General features: G+C 44.5%; 5 protein-coding genes, 4 non-coding genes and 1 pseudogene across 9 annotated transcripts in view; 1 reads left to right on the top strand and 9 right to left on the bottom strand.

The window, feature by feature from the left end:
- The window catches only part of LOC126561967 (uncharacterized), a 76591-nt gene that overhangs the window by 28316 nt on the left and 24788 nt on the right, over positions 1-23487 (bottom strand). The gene's annotated exons all lie outside the window — the stretch shown is intronic.
- Trnay-gua (transfer RNA tyrosine (anticodon GUA)) lies at positions 747-863 on the bottom strand. Its single transcript has 2 exons — positions 827-863; positions 747-782 (listed from the first exon to the last, which is right to left on the bottom strand). It is a non-coding gene; the product is annotated as a tRNA-Tyr (tRNA).
- On the bottom strand, positions 1212-1323 carry Trnay-gua (transfer RNA tyrosine (anticodon GUA)). The gene is made up of 2 exons: positions 1287-1323; positions 1212-1247 (listed from the first exon to the last, which is right to left on the bottom strand). It is a non-coding gene; the product is annotated as a tRNA-Tyr (tRNA).
- On the bottom strand, positions 5748-6880 carry LOC126561173 (uncharacterized; annotated as a pseudogene).
- Positions 7034-8377, bottom strand: LOC126561172 (toll-like receptor 6). Its single transcript, XM_050217119.1, has one exon. The coding sequence runs from the start codon at positions 8375-8377 to the stop codon at positions 7034-7036; it is 1344 nt and encodes a 447-aa protein (XP_050073076.1).
- LOC126561171 (leucine-rich repeat-containing protein egg-6-like) lies at positions 8639-9781 on the bottom strand. Its single transcript, XM_050217118.1, has one exon. It carries the CDS (start codon positions 9779-9781, stop codon positions 8639-8641), a length of 1143 nt encoding a protein of 380 aa, XP_050073075.1.
- Positions 12134-12206, bottom strand: Trnar-ucu (transfer RNA arginine (anticodon UCU)). The gene has a single exon. It is a non-coding gene; the product is annotated as a tRNA-Arg (tRNA).
- LOC126562931 (leucine-rich repeat neuronal protein 1-like) lies at positions 16366-17634 on the top strand. The gene has a single exon (XM_050219534.1). The coding sequence runs from the start codon at positions 16381-16383 to the stop codon at positions 17632-17634; it is 1254 nt and encodes a 417-aa protein (XP_050075491.1). The 5' UTR covers positions 16366-16380.
- On the bottom strand, positions 17735-19191 carry LOC126561170 (leucine-rich repeat protein SHOC-2-like). The gene is made up of 2 exons (XM_050217117.1): positions 19101-19191; positions 17735-19038 (listed from the first exon to the last, which is right to left on the bottom strand). The coding sequence occupies exons 1-2, from the start codon at positions 19189-19191 to the stop codon at positions 17735-17737; spliced, it is 1395 nt and encodes a 464-aa protein (XP_050073074.1).
- Trnav-aac (transfer RNA valine (anticodon AAC)) lies at positions 20196-20268 on the bottom strand. Its single transcript has one exon. It is a non-coding gene; the product is annotated as a tRNA-Val (tRNA).

Genomic DNA, 23487 nt, shown 5'->3' with positions numbered 1-23487 from the left:
GGCAAGTGTTGCCTCGAGAAAGAGAGATAAAAATGTGTTTCGTTTCGTTTTGAATAATCATCGTTTAGATTTGGTTTTTGACAATTTGCTAAACGATTTCGGGACAGGCATACAAACGGTTCTTTTTTATAATGGTTTATGTTTAAGTTCGTTCAATCATTTGTCCCCAAGCGAAAAACCGGTAACGGTTTTATTCTTTATTAGAAAAGGTTAGAATTAGAAACGCTTGTGTGCTGTCGCATGCTCTATATTATTGTACCCAGGGACACACTATACATACACACAGAAAGCCTACATTCTAGCAAGTTCACACAGATCTAGAGGAAGATGTATCAATTATAAGTGGTAATAACGGATGAAAAGAAATAAAAAAGTAATATTTAGTTTATTCATTGTTAAATCATATGCGAACGTGCGTGCGTGTGTGTGCGTGTGCGGCGTTGACGACGTTAAGAAGCAGCAAATCCGGTTGCCAAGGGGTGGTGTGCTACACGGATTGAGGAAAAAGGTTTAGTAATATACGGACGGCTAGCTCTTAATAGAACGAACTCAATTGAAAAATGCAGTAAAATATACACCTTTAAGCAATATCTAGCGGTGAATGGAGGGTCCATGTATGTTGTATGTGTGTGAGTGTAGTAAAAATGTGAGAAATGTCCTGCATGGTTGGAGTAGGGTGCATGCGGGAGAATTGTAAAACGTTGGAATCGTCCCCGGACGAAAAAAAGAATTGTGACTTCACACTCTCCTTCGAACCGGATTTGAACCAGTGACCTATGGATTACTATAGAGCGCGGCGTCATGAAACGCGCGCGCTGCAGAGCCGCTACAGTCCACCGCTCTACCAACTGAGCTATCGAAGGCGATGAGAAGACCGTGCTCAAACGCACATAAAAGTGAGTTGCGCTCACTCGTTTCGTTTACGTTTTGTTCTTTGCTATGTTGTGCCAATCGGTTCTAGAACATCTGTCACTCCTAGTTCGAAGTAGTATTCATGTGTGTAAATACTAACAGCATAAAAAGCATTTGGGGGATAATGAATGATCTAGCGAACCAAGAATTCAAATTCTAACATGCAGCGATAGTGGTATTCACTTCAATCATAATATTTAAAAAGATTTTTTTGTTTTTTTTTTCATCCTATCTATAGTCAAAAATTGTGAAATGAAAAAAAAGTGTTGGTGAAGTCTTAGTTTATGTGCAAAAAAGAATCCTTCGAACCGGATTTGAACCAGTGACCTATGGATAACTACGTTGTGCGTGTACAGAGGTACATGCTCTTTCCGCTACAGTCCACCGCTCTACCAACTGAGCTATCGAAGGTTGTGAAGAAGGCGGCGCTACACAGCAAACATTCACAACAGACCCACAGGTAAGTGGTGATATAGAATCAATACCATTCATCTTTACGTAGCAAGGATTTTCCTTAAGATTTATTTCATCTTTCAAAAGTCTCTTCGCTCGATTCGTAGAAAACACACAATTTTATGTTAGTTTTATTCGCAATCACCGCTGGTCCGGTGGTGACATTTATTTCCTACAACACGTTTCACCTGCACAAACTTGGAATAGCCTAATTTTAGCACAAAATGCTTCCACGCATATTCGCCACCTGTTGCGACCTGTTGTGGAACAAAATATTGGTTCAAAAAACCTAGGCATAGCAGCATCTGTGATCACGGTATGTTTTCCCCATATTTGCTGGAAGACTCGCTACACGAAGGGTAGCTGCCCCCCACACATTTCGAGAGCTACGAAGACATGCACTAGTGCTGGGGGGTTTCGGTTAAATCCACTTGACAATTCTTTAAAGACTTACACAGAGCCACAGACCACTCGAACCTCTTGTGCGTGAGCATAGCACGCGCAGCTCTATTGTTTTGTTGGTGCACAGGGGGCGGTTGTTGTGAGAAAAGCCTTCTTATCATCATCGATTAGGTCGCAAACCGTTTGCCTGCCGAAACAGTTCTCCAGCGGGCAAGCGCGAGAGTGCATGTAGTGCAGAAGTTTGAGGTTTATATGGTTCTTCTTGTTCTTGCACTCGAACCGAACGGGTGACCACCACCCCCCTGAGTAAAGCCGTGGAAAGTAACCATATTCCGACCAGAAGTCAAGTATCTAGATTCGAGTCCATCTTGGCTCTATTTATTTTGCAATGTCTCAGAAAGCAGACATCTCATCTCGCCAGTGTGTCGACAGTGTCCCTTTGTTGCCGGGCGTTTGCTGGAAGTTCATTATGCATCCCACGAAGTACTTGTGACATATATCTCCCTCCCGCTCCAACCACACACACACACACACAAGCGCATGGTTCCCCACAACCTCATTCGTACTCGAACTCGCGTGTATTGTCTGTTGGCTTGTACAAATATGGACAGCGGGCTCTGCCCTTGAGCATCATAACCAGCTGGCCTCGCTCGACTTGGACCATTGGAACCTAACTAACCGAATGCGGGGTGTAAACGACATTTGAATTCCAGCAGGCCTGGCCGGAAGTGAAGGCTTTTCATACGCCTCCTCCCACCCCCAAAACAATGGCCCACGGTTCACGGTGGTGAGCTGCTGCGGGCACACGAATGCGCTCGAATGCAAATAATCATCCCATTCCGCCCCACGTACGGTTCTGTCGCGAATGTCCTTACGTTGTGCGGGTGGCGTCAAGCAGTCCTTTTGTGCTCTGGTACTCTCTTAGTACTTGTTTGTCGCATCATTTTTCTCTATTTTATCTACCGTGCTTTTTTGTTCGCGGATGTAGAGCAGATTGTGCCTTAATTTCTGAAGTGTGGGGGCAATCTATTGGTAACTCGGGGCAGTAAGGCCTTATACCATCAGGGCTTAGTAGCGTAATTCGCAGAAAACAAGCATAAACATTGGTGCGAACAAAAATATGGCGAACACGTGGTGTGCTTTGTGATTAGAATTAACCACGTGCTGGTTGGGAATCAGAACGGTCGATTCCTGCCGCGGGTTTGATTGCTCGGTCCTCCTTAGGGTAGTTCGAGTTTGGGAAGGTTGTTGACGTTTCCAACGCGTGAAGCAAGATTTTTATTGCTTCATTTTTACTTTCGTAAATATCCCATATGCGCTGCGGGCATTGGCTGCGGGAAAAGGTTAATGTAATGACCGAACCTTGTCATCATTTTCCCATTGTCAAGCAAGTTAGCTTTATTTAATGATCTATCGGCGGAAAAAGAGCATAAACAAATAAGCTACTGTGGCAGGCTTTTGGAAAATCAGGGGAATAACGTGCAATTTATCCCCGGCCAAATGGTCCTCAAGTACGCAACAGACCTACGCAAGATGGTACAAACACGCACGACCTTATGCGAATCTACATAAATTATCTACCAACACCACATATGCAAAACCGTTGCCAAAAAATGTGCTACGATCGTTAAATTTCGATATCTTTCCAACTAATTTTGGCTTGCCATCGTTTGTTTTTCCCCCTAGAGTTACTTTTTCCAATTCATGTTTTTGGGGTGTCGAATGTGTCGATTTTCGATTTTTCTTTTTGTAACTATTTGGCCGTTGTATCTCTCTCTCTCTCTCTCTCTCTCTCTCTCTCTCTCTCGCTATCTCTCTCTCTCCCTCTCGTGCCGTGATACAAATAGACAAACAAGGTCGACAGATAACGCGGCTTTTTCCCCATTTGTCAACGGATGTGGTCTGGTAGTTGTAACATTATCCTTCCCGTTTGGTCAAAATGCCCTCTCGGTTGTCGATTGTCGATTTTATGGCTAGAATTCTGTGCTTTGCCAGCCGCGGAGAGGACTCCCGTGTGTATATGCAGGTGCGGTGCGCATATTTATTTTACCCTTAATCGAATGGTTTTTGTGACAGAAATTTGCGTCGCAGCCAATGTTCCGAAAAAACGGGCCTTTTGCGCGTTGCTACAGAACGGTTGCTACAACAGTTTGCCCATAAGCGATATCCTTGTGCTTGTTTTGCCTTTCCATTAATGAACAAGTTCGATGGTGTGTACACAAATTTGTAGGCAAGAATGAGGTGGAACCAGTGCGCGAATATCGTGCTATCCTTCGTCTTTCGTACACACCAGGTAGTAGTAGCACGTGTCCCAGGAGAGAACAGTCTGAAGGTCCTAAACTGGAAGCGAATTACTACCCCCCAGGGCAAGCGATTGCCCCATTATCATCGACCAAACAAACTTATTCGCCAAACCTGGTTTCTTCGAATCAGAATATTGCCATCCTGCTGCTGTAAGTAGTAGTACTACTACTATCTTGTCTTAGATGTTACGATCTTGTCTTAGAAATTAAAAATCAAATAATGAAATTCTAAAAGGAAGCTTAGAGTTAATGTTGGACACTCCAAGGCTGGAACAATAAAAATCAGACGTGGTACAGGCTATTAGAACCCGTCTTTGAGGCAAATATTCAGTTGAGGTATTTTCTGAGTGTAAGCACATCATTTCCTGAGCCTCCACTAGTCAGACTTTGGTGACTTTAGTAGTCTTCCCCAAATATTTTACCACAAACAAATCCTTACAATCACAGCATGTGGATCTTACCGACAGTTAATCGTTTCTTTTGCGAAACAAAATGAAATATTAATCATTTGCTGCATTCAAATCACAACTGCTAAATACTTCTTAATAACTGGTGAGAGTGTAAGTGTCACAAAACCCGCATTGAATAATTAACTTCCCTCTGTAAATCATCGTAATTTGCCTCGCTCTGCAATAATTCTCGGCAATCGATTATCCTTCCAAGCTGTAGCGTTGATATTTACAAAACAATTGCCCGCAACGTGCGAGCTCTGCTCGTACGAAATAAGTTTTTCCCTTTTTTCCCAATAAACCATACACTTCATGTTTCCTTCACTTACTCGCTGTCCCTCAAAAGGAAAAAAAAAAGAATTATTCGCTGGCAAAAGTGAGTGAGCAATGAACTACAAACCTCGCCGTCAATCGTGTCGACAAGTCGGACAAAAAAAGGAAAACGTTTGCCCAAAAATCGATATCCGGCGCATTGTGTACCCCGTTTGACGACCGTGCCCTCGAATCGACCAAAACTCCCATTTGATTCCGATAGGCTTGTTCCCGACACGACACACCTCTCCGAATGCCGGAGCACGGGAGCATTCGATACTTGACCGTCCGCCTTCTGTGGAGACACCTGCCCCTCCACGATTGGGGTAGGTGGAATTTTCGGTATCCTTTTTATAGCCCAGAACAGAGCTCACCCTGCACACCTCCGAGTGAGCTCTGTAACCCTGTAAGCCAGTAACGAAAGTGACACCAAGCGAACGTGAAGGTGAGAACGTATTATTAAGTTCTTGTGTTGGACCTGAAATATCCATTACGACTCCGGCGTCCGACAACGCGCCATTTCGGTGGGAGAAGAGGGTGTTCTGGTTATCCTGATTAAACTAAATGATGACTTTACCATTCGTTTCCGTGGGGCGTGAACAGAGCAGAATTAAACATTAGCGACCTTTGCTGCTATTCCATTAGCACACGACGGCACGCTAACTTGTGCTCAGTGAGGTTGGTGATGGTGTGTTTTTGATGGCGAGTTTTTCGCGTGTCGAGAAATTATTGATCCTTACAATACACACATGGGTGCAAGAGAGACCCTTCTCACCTGGTTCTAGGAGCTCACAATGATTAGTCAAGGTGCCCTAGACGCTCAGACAGATTTTGCAGAAGTGAATCATTTTATTGCTTCTACCGAAATATTTGACAAATTAGATTTACTTTCTCAAATTCCAAAATTTTACTACACCTACCTCATAATGCAACAATCCCGTTCAATGAGATCACTTTTTATCGCCACACTACCCTTCGGACACTTGACGTTATCTACGATAATCGTGCTTTGGTAACGTATCTGCTCAACGTACTCCTGCAGTGAGGAACACCAAGGCGGATTGTTGGACATGTTCAGCCTAAACTCAAGCCAACGCTTGTGCAGTGGCGGTACAGTCTCGAACCGGTTGCCTTCTGATACGATGTAGCCCAGTTTGGGGAGATTCCAGCGAAGGTAGATATACTATGTCGCGACTGGCTTTAACCGACGTTAGACCGTTGGATGATACATACAAGAATTTCAACTGTTCAGATCCTGTAACGGTCGCCAAATCCAGCGTCGATAGCTCGTTATGGTTTAGGGAGAGAACATAAAAGCGGGTGAACTTGTTTGAAGTAGTTCTACCACCTGCTCCAACTTTCGCAGACTGTGCAGATCCAGATATTGTAAGGGATTTTCGTCCAGATACAGTTTCCTTATGGTGAGCGACGAACTACTACCACGGTGAGAAATTGTGGTTATTCGATTTGCGTTGAGCTTTACCACCGCAAGAAATTGGTTCGCTGCAAATACAGCTCCAGATTAACATTAACGATCCCGCACTTTTCTATAACTAAGTGTTGCAGTAGCGTTAAGCTTTCAACATTGCTTAAGATCGACCGATAATCACAACCCTCAATAGCAAACGTTTTGCCGTGTTGTGTTGGGGCTTATGGAAATGTGCTTCAATTGCCATGCGTGGCGCAGCTGCAGTTCCTTTAGTGTACTGCTGTTCGGAATTGTTAAGCTATTTTCGTAAAACTCTCTAAACCACAGACAAGAGATGAAGGTGGAGAGATTGTCGATGAAGCTATCACCGGAACTTTCTACTAGTACCACGCGTTCTACGACAAGGGGAGAGATATTTGGCAGTTTTTTCACCGGTTCCACGTAGTGTTGTAAATTGCTGTATCGTTGGCTTCGCGATAATCACCGACGATGTCGACGATACTAAGCACACTGTAGCGATAAGTAATGGCATACCTCAACAAGTCGTTCTAGGTGATATTTTAATAGCAAAACTTACCAATCGTGCAGCAAACAATCCAAACCAATTTTACGCGTGTCATACTTGAACGATCCAATCGTCGTAAAGGTTGACATCAATAATAAGCTAGGATATTTTGCGCAAATTACTACCACTTACTCTAACTATCGTTAAGTTGTGATGCTCTCACGCGACCAGTAATGATGATTGCAATCGCTTTATTTAGTTTTGATTTTTAGACCAAACAACAAACGCGTTGTGTTTCGGTAAGCGTGAAGTATGTTCCTGTCGAACAAAGGTCCGCATTTTGCAACACCCATTTTGGAACGATCATGCCTAGATGTATGTACTTCCTGTACGTCTCATAAGTACCGCAAGTGAGAGGATTATCCACCACGTTCACCGATTCAAGCTGTTCGATGCCTTTTTCGAAAACGTTCGGTATCGTCGTCAGAAGATTGTTCCTAAGGTCCAAAAGGCTTAGACGTGGAGCGTACAACTGCTCAAGATTGACACTTTGCAGACGATTGTTGGCCAGCAACAGCTGGTGCAGATATGGAAGATCTATCTCCTTTGGAAGAACGACGCTTGCTAAATGATTGTCGTGCAACTCTAACCATTGAAGATTGCCGAGACTTTGCAGGATGGAGAAATCGAAAGATTCCAACAGATTATTATCGAGGGCCAACAGTGCCAGGTTAGGAAAGTTTTGCAGGTACTCCGGTACGGTGATGAATCTGTTTGAAGAAAGCACCAAATATTCCAGACTGGTTGCATTCAACTGCTCGAAAGAGATTCGCTCCAATTTGTTGTTGGATAACCGTAATGTGGTTAGCCTTGGCAGTGTCACCACTTCACCCGGACGATAGTCGACGGTGGACAGCTGGTTGTGTTCTAGATTGAGAGTTTGCATCAGTTTAAGCGATCGCAATACTGACATGTCTATACGACGCAGCTGATTGTACGACAGATCGACCGTGCGAATGTTGGCTGCGAGCGCAGATTGTGGTGGGTAAATGGTTGTTATGTTGTTACCGATAAGCTGTACCGTTTCCAAGTGCCTGAGAGTAGCGAGCAGCGCCAGATTAAGCGTCTTAATAGAGCACAACTTCAAGCGTAACTCCTTCAGGGACACTAAGTTGCGAAATGCCGGTGGAACAATCGAGACCGCACAGTGGGTTATTTCGAGCTGTTTAAGATGTTTATTAGTTGGAATAATGAATGTTTGCAGATTGCGAGCCTCTTGCACGGTTAGTGCCTCGAGAGTCACTTTACGGGGGAGGAATATGTTTTTCTCGTGGAATTTCTTGAACAGGACGGAGTTTGTGATGGTCGAGGCGTTGATTAGAAGATCAGCGATCGTTGTCGAACCCATAATGAGCTGTTGGATCATTACGCTAGTGTATGTTGTGACGGATGATGGTTGCTGTGCCAATAGAGTAAACGCTTCCGGTGAAGATGTTATGTTCAGATTCGATATTCGACAGATTACTCCATCAGAATCACACAGTGTACCACCAGTGGACACAGCAGTGACCCACAACACAACCACAGTAACAGTGCATGAAATCCATTTCATACTGGAAAAATGACCTTAAATTAAGCGTTACGAATAAAATGAACTATTTGATTGGTTTTGAAGCTCAATACTGACTACCTTTTTCTCTGTGATCTTCGAATGGTGCTCCATTAAAAAACTAATTTAGAATAGATTAGCAATTGATAACATGATTTTGTAAGCATTATATTGAAAAGTGCCACAATCACACTCCGATGATTATTTGAAATGAGCTTCAAGCTTTAATTCTGGCCGAACAATAGCTAACAACACCTCTGTATGTCACTTCATACAGCAGAATGAATTTCTTTTGTTTAGTGCAATCCTTCCAGTGTAGTTCATTTCGTTGCATCTTGCGGCGATTGTAACCGTCAGCTTACGATCGATATTCGTTGTGGTTAGCAGTGGGATGTACTGCTGCAGCGAGTTGCACTGCAATGGATTTTGCTGCATGTGCAGAACACATGCAACAGGGGCCACCTCACTAAAGCAGATGTCCGCCGGCACACGCACGAACCGATTGTTCGTGAGCGAAACGAGCTTGAGGTTGGTAAAGTTGCAGTTTTCTAGCGAAATCGACTCGAGCAAATTATGCGACACGTCAATCGTATCTAGCTCAGGCAAATGGACGTACTGGCCGCAGGTAATGGTATGCAGTTGATTTTGGGCGAGATGGATACCGTCCATATGCTGATGTGGCTGAAAATGGGACAAATCCACCGCACTTAGCTTGTTTCGGTCGAGATACGTACGCTTTAGCTCCGGTATGTTGTGGTGGTTCAGGTACGGCAATCGTTCCAGCTGATTGCCCGGCATGTTGATAGTGACTGGGGCTGGAAGCTGTAGCAACTCCAACGCGACCCATGTCAAATTGTTGCCCGGTCCCAGCAATATTAGGTGAAGATGCGGGAAGTTCGTCGCGTTGGAGCAGACGATCGAGTGCAGACGGTTGTTTTCGACGAACAAACGTTTCAAATAAACGAACGGTGCAAATAGGGCCAAATCAAGCGCCGTGAGATGATTGTGGTTGAGAAATAGTTCTTCCAGTGAGTTAAGACAGGACGGATCCGGTGCGGGAAGTAGCAAGCGAATGTGATTGTTGACCAGCTGCAGTATGTTTAGTGTGGGAAAATCACACAGCAGCCCCAGATCAAGCATGCGTATGTATGATTGTTCTATGCCGAGAAAGTGAAGACGTCGGAGCATGGTTATGCTTTTGGGGATGCTTTGCACAGCACTGTTGACGATGTAGAGCCCTCGCAGCTGTTGGTTGGGAAGGATCGTAAGATGCGTAAGAAATGGTGCCGAGAGCAATTCGATCGATTCGCTTGTTATGCGATTGGTTATGATTAGGTCCTGTTCGTAGTACTTCTGGAGTGTTGTTTGCATAAACAGTTGACTGATTTCGGCAAGCAATTTGGTCATTGGGATGCCCAGTTGGCATCGTTTAAAGACCATCACTCCTGGTGTTTCGTTAGCAATGGTCGTTTTTAGTCGATCGATCCAACTATCATCGCTGATACGAATGGTGTTGAGTGTACAGGCGCCAGGATATTCTGTCAGACACTCGGAACTGGTCGACGCACTGCAAAGGATGCCGTGAAGGTGTACGACAGCTAGGAAAGAATATAACGAAACATTAGATATTTAATATTCAACGTGAGGGAAGTGATAGCGCATGAGAGAAAGTACCTAATATCCAAAGCATTCCACATTCCGATACACCGTAAGTCTTCATCACCGTACACTACCGTTTGCTGACGTGTACGGTGCGTCGCATGTGCTTTTTAATATAAACTTTTATTGATCTTTTTGTCCGAAGACTTCCTGTCACTTGAGTGGAGTGGATGATTGCTTCAATTACAAACACATCGGGCCGGCACACATTAAACCTGTGCCATGCTTCGATGCGGGTTTCGAAGGCAGGGCGGATGTGACAGGCTACCTTCCCGTGATCCGTTAAGCTAGCGATAAACAACGAAACATCACAAAAGCCGCAGTAACTGCTCGTTAAGCGCGTTGTAGTATCAAAAATCCTTTACCAGAAATCCCCGACCTGCCGCGTTGCGTTTTGTTGCGAGACTCTGCGGATGTTCTCGATCGATAGAAGCGGATCATTCCACGGAGCTGCCTGTGCCGTTGTACACCTGTGATTCACCACCGGAATTTTGGGGCGAGGAAGCGGCCGGATGGAGATTATATTGAGTTCCCATATCGCAAGCAATCGTCGTACCAGGGCTTTCCCGGCCTGCATTGATTCGCTTTCCGAACTGCTTCCGGTCACGTAACTTGAAGTGATCCGTTCGGTCGTTCGTGTCGTCAGTGTGCTGCTGAGCTAGCCGGTAAAACTTTATTTCCCAGCAATGGGTGAGAGGGTGTGGTTGAACTTTCCGGTTTGTTGCCTTCCTCGGAAGGACGTGAACGAAACCAAGAGACAGGAGACCATAACCGGTAGCGCGGCAGCAGTGTGTAGTCAGGCACAACAGTAATAAATACCGCAGGAAACACAGTCGTAACCGAGCTTCCTGAGGCGATGTTCGGTCGGTACGCCACACCACAAGCGGTGCCCCCGGGGTAAAGGCTATCGTTTGGCGCATCGACTCCTCTAGGCTAGGTTAGGCAGAGGAAGACTAGGATTATATCGATTACCGGTGTTTGCCAGCAAAATCAATGTATTGGCAGAGCGAAAGTAAACGGTACGGAGCTGCTGCGGTGTTACAAGAGAAACGCAACACGGATCCATCCAGCCGGGAGAGTGCTTTCGTTTTTATTTTCGATAATCATGTGTCTTCCGGGTGGCCCGGCTACGGAACGGGTTCCCGGGAATGTGGGGAAATGTTCGAAACTCTTCTCCAAAGCGGTCCTGTCGCGTGCTGGCATTTCCGTCCGTGTGCTTTTGACTCTTTTGTCGTCGAATCGTATGCGAAGCACGTGGTTATAATTTCGCCCTTCAAGAATATGCCGCATCGGGCAAGGTTGTTGTTGCTAATGAAGAGCGAAACTTTATGCGACTTTATTTTTATGTTCCGTGGACTATAACACCGTGCCCGTGTGTGCGCGCTCTCCCTTTTTCCCTCTGGAGGAACGGCCACCAGAAGAAGGTTTGTTCAAAGGTGCCCCCCGGGTTTGTATGCTTGGTGTGTTCTTCATTCAACCATTCCTGGCCTTTTTTCTTCTTCTGGCGTTTGTTAATTTAACATTCTTGCGACTGTAATCGTTTGGCGACGTGTATTTATAGAACTAAGCTCGGTTGTTTTTCGTTTGAGAAGAAGTTACTTAACTCTTGTGAGTGTGTTTATTTTTTTTTTCAAATGTCCGCTCGAACGACGGCATGCTGTTGTCGAGGAACTGTGTGCGCCATACTGTACGTGGCAACAGCAACTTTTCCTCAATGGATGGAAAACTTTTATCTGCTTATTATGTGCTCTTTCGTGCGTATAATTGATTTAATTGCAATAAAAAAAATCATTACAAGTGTACAAAATATGAATGGAAACATTATTGGAATGATACTTTTATGCTAAAGCTACAAAACATTTCAAAAAAGCAGTTAAAATGGATAAATTTTCTCCTTGGAAAAACTTTCTTTCACAATAGAAAAGGAGAATTTAGGCGGCCCCCATACATAAAACACCCTATTTTTGCTCTAATATTTTTCACACGTACAGTCGTAAAATTCGCAAGAAATGTTTGGATCATTGCATCCAGTAATAATATAAAGAAGCTTCCGAAAAATCAGCAAATTAAGTTTATCCTTCATTCGCCTATTAACTTCAACATCCCTCGTGGGGATCGAACCCACGACCTTTGGATTAGAAGTCCAACGCGCTATCCGCTGCGCCAGAGGGACATTTGTGTTGGGGCCCGGTTGCCAAGCGAAGCGCCGGATATGCTTTACGATATCGGAATTGGCAAGTTCTTGCCAACTAACTTCCCGCCTTCTAACGTTCTACAGCTTTGGTAGCTGAAAGCATTTTAAGTGCAACCATATGCAGCTGGATTTGCATAGAACCATATAGACGTAGCGTGTGTAGCAAACCGTAACTAATAAGAACACGGGCAGGACACACTCTAATTAGAGCTGGTTCGAGCTGGACAGAGACCGTATCCGAACCCATCTCACGTACCAAACACACACACACCGTATGTATTATTGGTCAGCGTGTTCGATCTTATGGTTAGCAAATTATCGATTCCGATGACCACTGATGACAACGGATTTCCTCCTGGATGTTGTTTTTTTTTTACGCTGCTACTAATTGCTGCACATTGAGCATTATCCAAAGTGCATCATGTGGCGCGCGCGCGCGTGTGTGTGTGTGTGTATGCTGCCTGCTGGACAGTGAAAGGATTTACATAATTTCCAAGCGTTCGCGCTTTTACGGAACTCCTTCTCCAGACGGATGGAGATTGTGTTTACGCATCATTATGCGTTTGATGACACGGGAAGGCTTAGCCAGACAAAAGGATTATAGCTTGTGTGTGTGGTCCTGGTGTGTGACAATGTTTCCCCTTTGGTGTGAACGGGGAAAAGAAATGGACCATGGCACTGCTAAACTGCTTTTTTTTTTTTTTCAAAACTCTAACCCCATTTTTACTCATTTCTTTTAGATGTCCTTTCTTGTTCCGCTAACTAACAAGCATCCTTTTTTATGGGGGATGATGAATACGATGCATTAATGTAGTGGAGCGTGTATGTGTGTCTAGTTCCACTTTGGATGGACGCGTTCTGCCAATTAACGGCCCCTGAAGTTATGCATTCGTGACAATTTCCTGGACTTGGGATAATCGCTGGAGCGCACTGGTTCCTCTTTTGTTCAACTATTGCGCTACAAATAGATTAGAAATGAATAGTTCTGTGAGCTGATATAGAGCAGGAGCAGATCTATCCTCTTGCCTGTGTGTGCTTAATGAGAAAACAAAAAAATAACTCCATTTCGTTTGTCCACAGCAAGAACCCTACTTCTGCTATAAAGACTCTGGATAAAAAAACCCAATTTTCTTCAAGTGATCCGCTCTTCTCAACTCTATTAGGTTGCTTCGTTTCGTACTCGAAAGATAAGACACTCCGACTGGTCAGAAACACAGAACAGTCAAGGACAGGGCTAAAGCGTCCACACCTTTTTTCCCTCGCTACCCACACTAGCAAGAATCGTAGTGCCTAGAAGCGACCATCGTGTGCTGTGATTTTCCTTTCGCCCCGCGGTGGGTAAAGTGGTGAAAGAAAATTGTAATTTTCCCAACACGCGAACTATGATCTTTGAAGGCGGAATTGAGGAGAAAGGTACCGTTATGCACCGTTCCGAGAACTCGCGCTAAACGTAAAGGGGTTTGATTCTCGGGGGATCATGGAATGGAACCATTTTCCAAGCGAAGAAGAATGCAATGGCAGGACTACGTGGCTATGTGTGTGGATGCAAAAATTCTCCATCGCTGCTGAAGAAAGCGCGCGAAATACCGTTGGTGGTGAGGGCACCCACGAGGCAGGGTGATTGTGGTGTGGTCCTTGCTTTCCTGTTGTATTGCACTGCACACCAATGCACTTGCAGCACCGTGCAGTGGGGGAAGAGCCAGCGGGTTTGGTATTTAATTTTTGCACCATTCCCGCATTTGCATTATCCCCGCTGGTGTGTGCCAGCGGTTTTTCTTCTCCACTGAACGTCAACCATTTTTCTACGGCTCCTGTCGCTCTGAAAAATGAAAAGAAGCAGTGCGTCACGTTGACCTCGGCGTTTTCGTTCGATTTTTATTTCTCTGCCGTGTTTTGTTTGTTGCCTATTTCGGAAGACAGCAGACGGGTTGGGGTTAGCTTCTGTCTCAGCAAAGAGGCCACTCTATTTCTTCCCCACAAAGGGAGGGTACCTCGACCTCTCGGGGGGAGAGGAAGAGGGTTTTTTATGCAAATTTTAATCACTAGCTCGCGTGCTCCGATCACATTCAACATTCTGGGTTGGACAGTAGTGCTTGCCACCGAGGTGCCTGTGTTTCTATGTAGCCAGTCAAAGTGGGCCAAAGTCTTGGTCCTCGGTGAGCACTTAGGCTGATTGTTGAACCCTTTACTCGGTGATAATTAGCTTCCTTGCCAAGTAAGTCGTACCAAGGACCGTTTGAGAAGGTGTTCCGGCTTTATTTTTTGCTTTCCATGTGTTCCATGCAGCCAGTGTGTTTCGATCGATCGAGATTTGCTGAAGAGATTAAAGGAAAAGTAGCACATTTTAACGCTAAAAGATCACGGTATGTTTTACTATGGGAAGGTTAAGATTGGTGCTCCTAATTTATAGGTAACTTTAGTCCTAGCCGCTCTAGGTATTTGCTGAATTCCTGGTGGTATGGTACGCCGGAACATATGCAATATTTATGTTTAAGGATCAGAATAAACCACCATTCTAGCAAAAAGCCTCTTTCCAGGGGTCCAAAAAAGGGCATTTTGCTTTGACATGCATGATCAAGAGTTCTCTAAGGACACGATTCGGGGTTCACTACTATGTTATACATTATATTATATACCGCCAAGGCATTCGCTAAGTTCAATACTATCCTTCCCATAATAGCATTCAACGCCACCAATCCCCCTAACAATTCCCGGCATTCCGCTTCCGCGATTGTGTACCAACCCGATCCAAAAGCAAATCGGAATAAATTAATGTCCGGATAGAGGAACTATTTTCAATTGCATTCCAAACTCACATCAACCAAACTGAGGAACAATCCCGCACACGGCCATCTTTCGCTTTCTCACGGTTTTCAGTTACATTCCGTTGCTGAATGACGCATTATTGTTGCGTCGGGCGGAAGTCGTTTAGCATAAGAGGAATCCACGCACACAACGGCACTCGAGGACACAAGAAGCACGAATGCACGGTACAGACAATCTCATCGGCGAAGGTTATAATCCACAGTATGATGGGCAACAGCGAGAGCAAAAGGAAGCCGAGGCGTGTTTGCAGTTTTTTGCCTACTGCTTCTGTGCGGAGAGCGTGGAATTTGTCACTGACATAATAACCCGGTTGTTTTGTTCCGTCCGCCTGAGCCATCCCAACTCGAGTACGAGTATCCCTTTTGCCCCGGGATCGTGTGGCCTTCGCCTGCCTTAACAATGTAATGTTCTTTAACTGTTCCCGCTTTGTTTTGTTTCGTTGCTTTATGAACTAAATTCCATCATTCAGTCATTCAGTGTCGGCGCATCCTTGTTAGGTCCTAAGATAATTATGGCCTGTCATGTAAAGATAAGGTACAGGTCTTCGCACCTAGTAGAACGGGGTTCCAGGAAATCCGGAAGTCCTTCGCGTGATCGTGAAAGGGTTATCTGCGCTTTCAAGTGAAGAGTTTTATCTTACAGGAAGTAAGATCTTGTGAGCCTAGGAGTTTTGTCTATTCAAAAACTCGTTTGAAAGAGACATGAGACTGAATTTCTCCTTATTCTCCTTTCAATTCGCAGCCTTTTCACGAAAGCATTGTTTAATGTACATTAGAGACACAAAATAATATTCACACAAATGACAAAATGATTGACAGTACGATCTATTATTTACAGTAATTCGCTTTAAACTCTTCATTATTACAGTTCGGTGAGGCGTCGAAGAGTTGCTAATATTAGGATGAGTTTGATATGCTCTCAAAATTTAAACTTAAGGCCTCACAATTGACTGCTTCAAACGAACCGAATCAATTCAGACACGTGAAGTTAGATTACCATTACGGTTCGGTGTTTCTAACCCTATTTTGTTAAACGTTTCAATACTCGTCAGAGCGGCCAATTGTAGTCTGATGTTAATTTACATTTGATAAGGCGATGATACAGTGTTCCCTTAGGTCCAAAAAATAAATGAAAAAGGAAACGATTCGACCGTCTGTGCTACATTCCGTCCAAAACGTTGGACAAGCAAGATGTTACGTCTGGTAGGTAAGTTGAGGAGCGTTTCTAGTGTCGTCCTGGCTGTGACTCTAACCCCTTTTTTCCCGTAGTACTGCTACTGATGACTACCGGATGTGTCCCGCTAGCGTACAGTGCGTGTGTACCAACAATGGGTATGTCCTGTACGTTTGACAGTCTCAACATGGCCACGAACGGCACGGCAACACTGCGCAAGATAGAACCAAACATATTTTACAGCATCCGCGTGCAAATGCTTCGCCTGCCCAATAATCCCTCCGGCCCGTTCCTATCCTTTATTGCCGAGTTTGTCGACCAGGTGGAATTTAATACATTTCACGAGTCGTTGTTTCAAATATCAACCCGAACGAACCTGAGCACCATTCAAGTGTTTGAAGCAAAAGCGCTGAAACAGATCCAAATTGCCGAGGGTGGTGATATCTCGCTCCGTGAGCTATCATTCTTCAGCTGCGGGATGGATCGTATTCCACCAACGATCGGCAACTTGCCACTACTGACCTCGCTAACTTTCTATCAGTGTGCGCTGCGTACTGTGTCGTTTGAGGCATTCGCGAAGAACTCGCGTTTGACATCACTGGATCTGAGTTACAACGAGATTGATACGATCGTGCCGTTAACCGTTACAGACAGTAGCGTTGCACTGGCGATCGAAGATCTTTACCTAACCTCGAACCGGTTAGAAAATCTCGATATGACCGCATTCGATTCCCTGTCCAATCTGGTAATGCTCGATCTACGCTACAACAATCTGGCGAGGTTGGCAGCGGAACGTACGATCACCTGGCCCAAGATGGAATCATTCGACATCAGTTACAATCAACTGCGTACGATTGATCTGCAATGGTTATCGGCACCAAACATGAAGCGCCTGTCACTGAATAGCAATCTGTTGGACAAGGTCCCACAAAGATTGCGTCGTTTTCCCAACCTCCAGCTGCTCAGCTTCAGTGACAATCAATTCGTGGGCATTGATCTTGCACCACTCAACGGTTTGCCAACGCTAAACACACTGGACTTTTCGAACAATCCAAAAACTCGGTACATACGCAGCTCGCGCCCTATTCAGCTGCCGAGCCTTGACTCGATGTACGCCGAGTACTGTTCGTTGAGTCGGTTCAACATTACCGGGATAAATCTGCCGGTCGTTAGCTTCATTAGTTTGGCGCACAACAACTTTAGCACGATACCACCGTTGGGACTTGGCTTCCCGTCGATCAGTTCCTTCAGCCTGTACGACAATCCGATACCGTGTGGGGTGTTGCAGACACGCAAGGAACTGCTGCTATCGGGGAAACTGATTATGGGTCCGCCGTTGGATGCTATGAACTGTCAAAGCGGAACCTTCAGCGTCACCGACAGCTACTCGGTGTGCTGTAAAGCTTGAGCAGCTAAAGATCACTTTCGAATAAAGTTCCCGTTCTCCTCCTCTACACTAACCACTCTGTTCGAGCTTTATTGTTTGGCCATCATCTTCATGCATCGTCTTATCCTACACAGCAAAGCACACGTCCCGTTGGCAGCGTGAAGGTAGAATTGGTGCTACACGGTATTCCGAAAACGACTGAATCGATGCCGATCTTAAAGTTTAAAATGTACTGCTGCCAGCGGCGCACATTTTTGCACAGCAACGGATTCTGCATCACAAACACGCGTTGCAGCTTGGGAAAGAGTTGGAACAGGTCCGGCAGTTGGTGGAGCTGGTTGTCCACCAGCGTTAGCGTGGTGAGCGCTGGAAAGTCCCAACGAGCAAACTCAAGCTGAGCGAGCTCATTGTTGGCCAGGCTCATCAACTGTAGCTTGGGCATTGAGACGCGCCCCGTGCCCGATACGAGTACGTTGCGTATTCGATTGCCCGCCAGATCGATCTTCATCAGGTTGGGCCACGCTTCGAAGCGACGCAGATCGACAGCCGTTAGCAGATTGTTCTGCACAACCAACGTCATGAGACTGGGCAGTCGCTCTATCCCCGTGGGAATGCGGGTGAGATTGTTCGTTTCGAGAAACAGCTCTACCAGCAGTGGCGTTTGCCATTCCGATACGTCCAGCTGGGTTAGTTGGTTCTGGACGAAGCTTATCATCGTCACCATCGGCAGCGAGATGGGCCGACCTTCGATGCGCTGAATACGATTGCCTTCGAAGGTAACGAACTTGAGTTTGCGCAGTGGCAGAAAGAAGTCTCCGTCGATCGTCTCGAGCTGGTTGTAGCCCAACAGCAGATCATCCAACGGTATGTAGAGACTCGCATTGCGACTAGCTATCAGCTGTCTGATCTTGTTGGAAGTACACGCTAGGACCGTTATTTGGGGACTGTTTGCTAGCGGATCCAGACTCAGCGTCTCCAGCGAACCATCGTCCAGGTGAAGAAACTGTAGCCGGTGTAGTTTGCGAAACTCGGCCGTCAGGCTTCGCATGCCCGAACGCCCAATCTGTAGTACGGCTAGATGATGGTTTGGAGCCGCAACCGAGATCACCTGAACTGTAGGAGCATTCTTCAATTTCAGCGCGGTCAGGTCGGCATTGGGAGGGATGCGTAGTGCCCGCTCGTAGAACCGTTCGTATTCGATTTCTTCAACAAACTCCGACAAGAGCAGCAACATTACTGCGTCTGGATAGGGTGCAATGAGTTGTTTCACACTGATCTGATATAACGGTGGCGTAGTACGTGGGACAGTGCGCAATTGCTGAAGTCCATCGCTGGAGAAGTTCAGCTTGTCGCAGATACAATTTGCTTCCGTCAGTTTGCACGTTTGGGCAAGGGATGGTCTGTTTGTCCATAGCCACAGATTCACTAGGGTGGGGTAGAGTAGTGAGTGAGGGTTTACCATGATTTCTAAAGGATTCTGTGTTTACCTAATATTATTAGCAGAGAGATAGCCCTTTCACGATTCGCTTCCATCACTGTTTCATTATCGATTGCATCCAACGTAGTCGTGCTTGCCATGTGAACTTCAAAATACTTGAATCAGTCATTATAATTGAATTACTGCTTCGGGTATCGGGAAAGAGGAGAAGTTAATAATGCTACGATCGTTAGGACTCTTCTGAATCATTATCTAAAAAAATAATAATAATCGATCGCATTTTCATTCCACTATCGTTCCACTGACGATCAAATACGAATTGAGGGAAGTGCTAATAGTTTTATTTTTGTAGGTCCTATGCTATTTAGCAATGTGTTTTGCACACTTTCAGCCTCATTTCTAATAAATGAATCGCCTATAGCTATGCAATTAGTATTCAGGCATTATTTTATCAGCAAACGAGGTAGAACACTAGTGATCGACGGTTGGCAAGTTGGGTAGTTGGAGTAGGATATGTGAGTTGAACCAGCTGGTAACCCCGTTTCCGGGGAGTTACTTGTTAAGAGACGTATAAATCATCGCAGTTTGAATCCTTCTGCAAACCATCGTGACAGTTAAGCTCGATGATTCCGGAACTAAAGCATACTGAAGATATTAGACCGATAAGTTGAACCTCTTTTGGTCTTTCATTCCTCGCAGAGGGTCTCTTATCTACGACGGCCCTATGATAATCTTATGCCACTTTAAGCTAGATTATTAGCTAGCCCGTTTCGTGATCTTTTGGATCACTATTCCGACCTTTCTACAGCTCATCGGTTTCTCCGTTGTATTTCAACACATTTTCTCATATTATCAATAGTTCTTCGTGATTGCTAGTACTGGTTAAATGCTTAGACACCAATCATAACCTATCAGAGTTGTTTGGTAGATAACGACATGAGAGATGGAATGGGGAATACGTTATATTCGTTGTTAGACAAGTCACTAAAACAGCAGTTTTGTGATGCGTTTTGCCTAACTTTAGGAAATATTTCTGTATCGAAAAATACTTGTGTGTCAACAGCGCCAGCTAGTGCTTCCAAACCCAAACCAAAAACACACACTTACCACGACGAGTGAAAAAGGATGAAAAAAAGGAATGTTTTGTTTCCGCCCGGGATCGAACCGGGGGCCTTCCGCGTGTTAGGCGGATGTGATAACCACTACACCACGGAAACAGCTGATGAAATAACCACTTTCAATGCAGTCAGTGCAGCTTTTTTCTTTCACAGCATCACACTGACTCCACGACACACAAACACGGTAAAAGAGAGAGGGCCAATCGAAAAAGGCCACCGTAAAAATATAAATCACTACCGGCCAAGGTGAGCCATGTGGGTAGGGAAACAGGAAGGGGCATGGTGGTATTTCTCTAGAGTATTTTTAGAGCAGCATAGGGAGCGAGGAAGGGGGAAGGGGGGGGGGGGGGTGACAGCGCCCGACAGAACTGGCCAACAACACGTATAATGTGAATTTGTCGCAACGCAGCATGATTGCACGATGATGCAAGTGAAGGGAACAGAACGAAAGGAAACAACAACTTTTGAGGGGCTAACAACAAATCCTCAGTTTTTTTTTTAATTTTGGGACACAACCGAATTGTTGAGCGGATGTATGAAAAACGAGGAGGAGCGGAGGGCAATGTGGTTTTGGCGTTCGGTGCGATGAAAAGCGATAAATTCAAAGCCCACTGCAGCAGAAGACTGGGCGCGAGTCGTTGTTGTTTACGTGGTTTGGAGATTTTTCGCTCAGTTTTTCCTTTGTTTTACCTTGGAAAAGCCCGTAGCAATTCCCCGCCTCACCTGTTGAGGTAGATCATGCACGAAAGATTTAATGTCGTGTGCAAAGAAGCGGGCAGAAAAGTCGTTAAAATATGTTAAAGTCGCCTGAAGGCATGCAATGCGCAAATAACAAAAATGCCTGACAGTATGCAATCCGCATTGCTAAGTAATTAGTAGGCTTTGAACAGTTTTCCTTCCTTCGCAACAAGAAACATGGAAAGTTCCGTTTACTTTCCTTCTCTTTTTGTTCGGATTTCTATGAAAAATTATTAAATTATTTACGTCTGATGTTTTTATAACCTATTTTTTGTGTTTTTTCTTCTTTTCACAGGACCGATAAAAAGCGACGATGGAAAATCATCTCTTCAAAGGCAAAAGTTTTGGAAGAAAATCGAGTAAAACTTGTTACGGGTGTGTCGAAAAGTTTTCCATTTGGAATCCGGTTCCTGAGACCGGACACCGCCCATCATCTTCGTCAGCAGTATCATCAGCATCATCATTATCATCAACGCTGCCTTGGATGAACTTTGTGGAATTTGCCAGCTGTTGTACTACATCTAATCGCGTTTGTCGCGTGTCTGTCTATTCACTGCTTCCGATTTATCGATCAATAATTGCTCGCTCAAACAAACCGACACACGACAACGGCCCCTATACATAAATGGAAATGGGGGCAAGTAAAACGCAACAATAACAACAAATATGGGGTGCAAATATGTACAACAAACGTAATAATAAGCAATAAGCAAGAGTATTATAACAAAAGTGAAGAAAAAACATGAAATAATAACACAAAAAGACGATACACCCAACAACCTCAATTTAGATTGATATTGATATATTAAGCCTATAACATGCTTTAAAATACACGCTGCATAATGTAATCAAAATACCGTACAAAACTACTTATTTTGTATCTAAATGATTGTAAAATAAAAAAAAAACTGATTTTAAAACGATTGTGACGAAAAACCACAAAATAAAGGATTTTTAACACCCAAGAATTTTATTTTCATTTGAAAAATATCCTAGGCGCAACCTCTTGATGTGTCCTTAGCTCCTGTTACTTTTGGTCACATTTTTCCGGCTCAAAAAGTTCACATTTTCGAGAGAAAAATCAGCCAAAAATCTGCCAAATGCTACCTCTTGGTGAGTCCTTCGCTCCTGTTACTTTTGGTCACATTTTTCCGGCTCAAAAATTTCACATTTTCGAACCAAAAATCCGCCAAAATTCTGCCAAATGCTACCTCTTGATGTGTCCTTCGCTCCTGTTACTTTTGGTCACATTTTTCCGACCCAAAAATTTAACATTTTCGAGCCAAAAATCCGCCAAAAATCTGCCAAATGCTACCTCTTGATGTGTCCTTCGCTCCTGTTACTTTTTGTCACATTTTTCCGGCTCTAAAAGTTCACATTTTCGAGCCAAAAATCCGCCAAAAATCTGCCAAATGCTACCTCTTGGTGAGTCCTTCGCTCCTGTTACTTTTGGTCACATTTTTCCGGCTCAAAAATTTCACATTTTCGAACCAAAAATCCGCCAAAATTCTGCCAAATGCTACCTCTTGATGTGTCCTTCGCTCCTGTTACTTTTGGTCACATTTTTCCGGCTCAAAAAGTTCACATTTTCGAGCCAAAAATCCGCCAAAATTCTGCCAAATGCTACCTCTTGATGTGTCCTTCGCTCCTGTTGCTTTTGGTCACATTTTTCCGGCTCAAAAATTTCACATTTTCGAACCAAAAATCCGCCAAAATTCTGCCAAATGCTACCTCTTGATGTGTCCTTCGCTCCTGTTACTTTTGGTCACATTTTTCCGGCTCAAAAAGTTCACATTTTCTAACCAAAAATCCGCCAAAAATCTGCCAAATGCTACCTCTTCATGTGTTCTTCGCTCCTGTTACTTTTGGTCACATTTTTCCGGCTCAAAAAGTTCACATTTTCGAGCCAAAAATCCGCCAAAAATCTGCCAAACGCTACCTCTTGATGTGTCCTTCGCTCCTGTTACTTTTGGTCACATTTTTCCGGCTCAAAAATTTCACATTTTCGAACCAAAAATCCGCCAAAATTCTGCCAAATGCTACCTCTTGATGTGTCCTTCGCTCCTGTTACTGTTGGTCACATTTTTCCGGCTCAAAAAGTTCACATTTTCGAGCCAAAAATCCGGCAAAAATCTGCCAAATGCTACCTCTTCATGTGTTCTTCGCTCCTGTTGCTTTTGGTCACATTTTTCCGGCTCAAAAATTTAACATTTTCGAGCCAAAAATCCTCCAAAAATCTGCCAAACGCTACCTCTTGATGTGTCCTTCGCTCCTGTTACTTTTGGTCACATTTTTCCGGCTCAAAAAGTTCACATTTTCGAGAGAAAAATCCGCCAAAAATCTGCCAAATGCTACCTCTTGATGTGTCCTTCGCTCCTGTTACTTTTGGTCACATTTTTCCGACCCAAAAATTTAACATTTTCGAGCCAAAAATCCGCCAAAAATCTGCCAAATGCTACCTCTTGATGTGTCCTTCGCTCCTGTTACTTTTGGTCACATTTTTCCGGCTCAAAAAGTTCACATTTTTGAGCCAAAAATCCGCCAAAAATCTGCCAAACGCTACCTCTTGATGTGTCCTTC

The sequence above is a fragment of the Anopheles maculipalpis genome, chromosome 3RL (genome assembly GCF_943734695.1).
Source record: "Anopheles maculipalpis chromosome 3RL, idAnoMacuDA_375_x, whole genome shotgun sequence".
NCBI lineage: Eukaryota > Metazoa > Arthropoda > Insecta > Diptera > Culicidae > Anopheles > Anopheles maculipalpis.
Note: the sequence above shows the minus strand (reverse complement) of the source record. Positions and strands in the feature narration are given on the sequence as shown.

Excerpts from the sequence above, each read along its gene's own strand:
- LOC126561172 (XM_050217119.1), bottom strand. The coding sequence starts at position 8,377 with ATGAAATGGATTTCATGCACTGTTACTGTGGTTGTGTTGTGGGTCACT.
- LOC126561171 (XM_050217118.1), bottom strand. The coding sequence starts at position 9,781 with ATGACCAAATTGCTTGCCGAAATCAGTCAACTGTTTATGCAAACAACA.
- LOC126562931 (XM_050219534.1), top strand. The coding sequence starts at position 16,381 with ATGGGTATGTCCTGTACGTTTGACAGTCTCAACATGGCCACGAACGGC.
- LOC126561170 (XM_050217117.1), bottom strand. The coding sequence starts at position 19,191 with ATGGCAAGCACGACTACGTTGGATGCAATCGATAATGAAACAGTGATG. Across the intron at positions 19,039-19,100 it reads CTCTCTGCTAATAATATTAG|TGAATCTGTGGCTATGGACA; the intron begins GTAAACACAGAA and ends ACCCCACCCTAG.